This window comes from Mesitornis unicolor, unplaced genomic scaffold, assembly GCF_000695765.1.
Source record: "Mesitornis unicolor isolate BGI_N332 unplaced genomic scaffold, ASM69576v1 C13479700, whole genome shotgun sequence".
Classification (NCBI taxonomy): Eukaryota; Metazoa; Chordata; class Aves; order Mesitornithiformes; family Mesitornithidae; genus Mesitornis; species Mesitornis unicolor.
The window spans coordinates 1-3,011 of record NW_010222924.1 but is presented as its reverse complement, the minus strand read 5'-3'; the positions used below and the strand labels follow the sequence as shown (position 1 = coordinate 3,011).

Here is a 3,011-nt window from a genome sequence, read left to right as displayed (position 1 = left end):
GCAGCCTTCCTGGACCCGTATGGAAGGAAGAGGAGCCCAGACGTTGTCATTCTTTGCCATGCATCTTGTAACAGCTGCTCGCTGTAATTAGCAACATTTATTGTACCCTGCCAAGAACTGCTTTGCTGGGTGCTGCTCCAGGGAAGCACCACAGTGCAGCTAATGTAGGTCTTGTCAACACCTGCAATCTGGGTCAACACCTTCCAGCTACAGTACTGCAGCAGATTATCACTGGAAGAGGCTATTGAAACAGAATAGCCTGGTCAGGGCAGAGGCATCTCTATTTGAGGTATTTCACTGCTGGAGGAACAATTGTCAAAGGCCTGGAGCTTGCCTCCCCCAGCCCCAGTCTTTGCCTCACCCAAAGGATGTTTCCCTTGCCCCAGCAGCAGGCAGGCCTTCTACAAGAAGCTGGAGAAACAGCTAAAGGAGATCACCCAGAACCTGTTAATCTGCTGCTGTGAGCATGCTACCTTGAGGCATAAGTTAAAACCGTAACTTTAATGCTCCATCCTTAAACTCAAATGGTGTAGTCTGAGCCCTCATGGCCACAGACTAACAAAAAGCAAGCGCTTTCCAATTCAGATCTCTACAGCCAGCAGAGGTAAAGCCCATCCGTGAAAAAGGCACATCAAGACAGAGCTGTTTGACTGCAACCTTGGAGGCCGGTGTTAGACCATTCCTCAGCCCACGGAGGCTGCTGCAGTACAGCCCCTGCTGTTACAGATGTCCCTCCAGTCTCTCATAAGACACAGCAAACAGGGTCAGGCACTACCACAAAAAAAAAAATCAACTGAAGTTGTGGATGTTCAACATCCATTCAGCTTACCCTTCTCCTCCATGCCAGACCCCTTTCCTCTGTGAAGGCTGATACCAAGCACAGCCTGCCTTATACAGCACCAGCCTTACACACATCCTGCTGCAGGCAGCTGTGGCTACACAGGAGGCTCACTCGGCAAGAATGTACCTCTGCAGGAAAAAACTCCTGTGCCACTTCACTTGTTGGTATTTACCATCTGCAGTATCCTAGGACTGTGTTTCCAGATACGTACAGCCAGCTGTAAGATTGTTGCATGTTCTTGGAACAACTCTTAGAGAGCTGCCTAGTCTATACAAAGCATTTTTCAGTTAGGGGACAAGAGACCATCAGTCTTGATATTACATTTATTGAATATTTCCACTCTAGTGGATGAAAAGTCTGTACAAAACCAAACATTTCCTTTACTTAAGCCAATCTAAGAACAGTCAGCTCAATCAAAACCCACTACAAATACAATAGCTTCTTTGAAGCCATGGTAACACTTAAATACGGTTAAGACTTCAATGCAGAAATTTGGTTTGTTAGAAAGCTCAAGGGAGCTTTAGCATCTCAGAATTACAAAAAGGCAAAATTGTGTTTCACAGATACAGTCCACTGGAATCACCAACACTGGACAATTAAGTACTTAAAGTCCTGAGATAACACGGGATCCTAGTAGCCTTTAGACAGTCTTCTGTTGTCCTTTCTTCCCAATGAGAGACTTGTGGATATGCGGTATTACACCTAAGAAAGAGAAACAGTTAAGACCATGTTATTTCTCTTCAACAATCAGTTGACCATTACAAACAGTTAACAAGCAGTTTACATACCACCACCAGCAATTGTTGCCTTAATGAGAGAGTCCAACTCTTCATCTCCTCTAATTGCAAGCTGCAGGTGACGGGGAGTGATACGTTTCACCTTCAAGTCTTTGGATGCATTTCCTGCCAGCTCAAGAACCTGAGGACAAGACCATTTCCAAACTGAGTTGCACAAATCAAGTGAGACCTCAGCTATTTTATTCTCTATGCCAAATATACTATTAGCAACACCAAAACAGCAAACAATGCTTCTTCTGAAAGGGTTCCTCCTTTGGAGTTCTGTATTTAGTTTTCCTCAAGAACAGAGTAGTGCTTTACACCAGATACAACATGCTGTAATGGCACATTTTATAAAATACTTCAGAATTCCATCTTTCCTCCTAGTCACAGAAATTTGAGCTGCACAAAGTGCAGAACAAAAGGCTCCATGCATATTTCATGTTCTCCTGATGATGCATGCACTTAAAAGTGGCTCAAAGTAAGTGAAGAGTTCACAGTTCAGTCCAAACTGGCAAAATGCAGCAGGCTCTGGTCATTACACCATTTTGAGTTGACTAACTTGCTTGCACTCCTTTCAGAAGCTTTACCTCAGCTGTCAAGTACTCCAGGATTGCAGCGCTATACACAGCGGCTGTGGCCCCTACACGCCCATGGCTGGTAGTCCTAGACTTCAAGTGCCTGTGGATGCGGCCAACAGGAAACTGGAAAATAACACAAGTATGAATAGGCTGTGACCACAAAGACAGGAAAAGAAACCCACTACTCTAAACCATGTGCTGGGCAACAAAATCCCAGTAGCAGAAGTGCAGACTACATTTCAACACTTGAGAATCCAGCTAAGGACACTGTATGCCAAGTTCACACCAGCAACTTCACAATTCTAACCACAAGCAGTAGCAACAGCCACAAGGCAATTCTCTCCCCTCTTGCATAGATACGCAAAAGCTCTAAAAATAGTCAAGCTAGGCACTAACGTATTTGAGGATCAAACAGATCCTTACACCATTCTGGACAACAAAGAAGATGTAACAAGGCAGACTACACAGGTTTCACACTGTACAACCAACCAAGAGGTGGAAAACCAAGCTTACTTCCATTCACCCATGACCCCAGTCCCTGCTCACCTGCAATCCAGCCCGCTGAGAACGGGACACTGCTTTAGTCTTGGTCTTCCCAGAGTCTTTCCCAGCTTTACCACCAGCCTAGCAGAGAGAAGAGCTGTGTAAGAGCTGATGCTCCCACCGCTTTGGCCCCAGTATCCCCCCAGAGGCACCGCACCTGCGGGGAACAGCGGCTGAGCGCTCGCGCAGGCACAGCCGGGTGGCAGCGGCCCTAGCACGCATGCGCTCCCTTCCTCCTCCTCCCTCTCCCTCCCTCCCTCCCGCAGGGCG

At 46.6% G+C, this 3,011-nt stretch overlaps 1 protein-coding gene across 1 annotated transcript; it reads right to left on the bottom strand.

Moving 5' to 3' along the window:
* Positions 1-1,146: 1,146 nt before the first annotated feature.
* On the bottom strand, positions 1,147-2,822 carry LOC104535168 (histone H2A.Z; the record flags this gene model as incomplete). Its single annotated transcript, XM_010193270.1, has 4 exons — positions 1,147-1,543; positions 1,630-1,759; positions 2,208-2,321; positions 2,745-2,822. Coding segments are annotated over 4 exons (384 nt in total), but the record flags the coding sequence as incomplete, so codon positions are not given.
* Between the last annotated feature and the right edge of the window lie 189 nt (positions 2,823-3,011).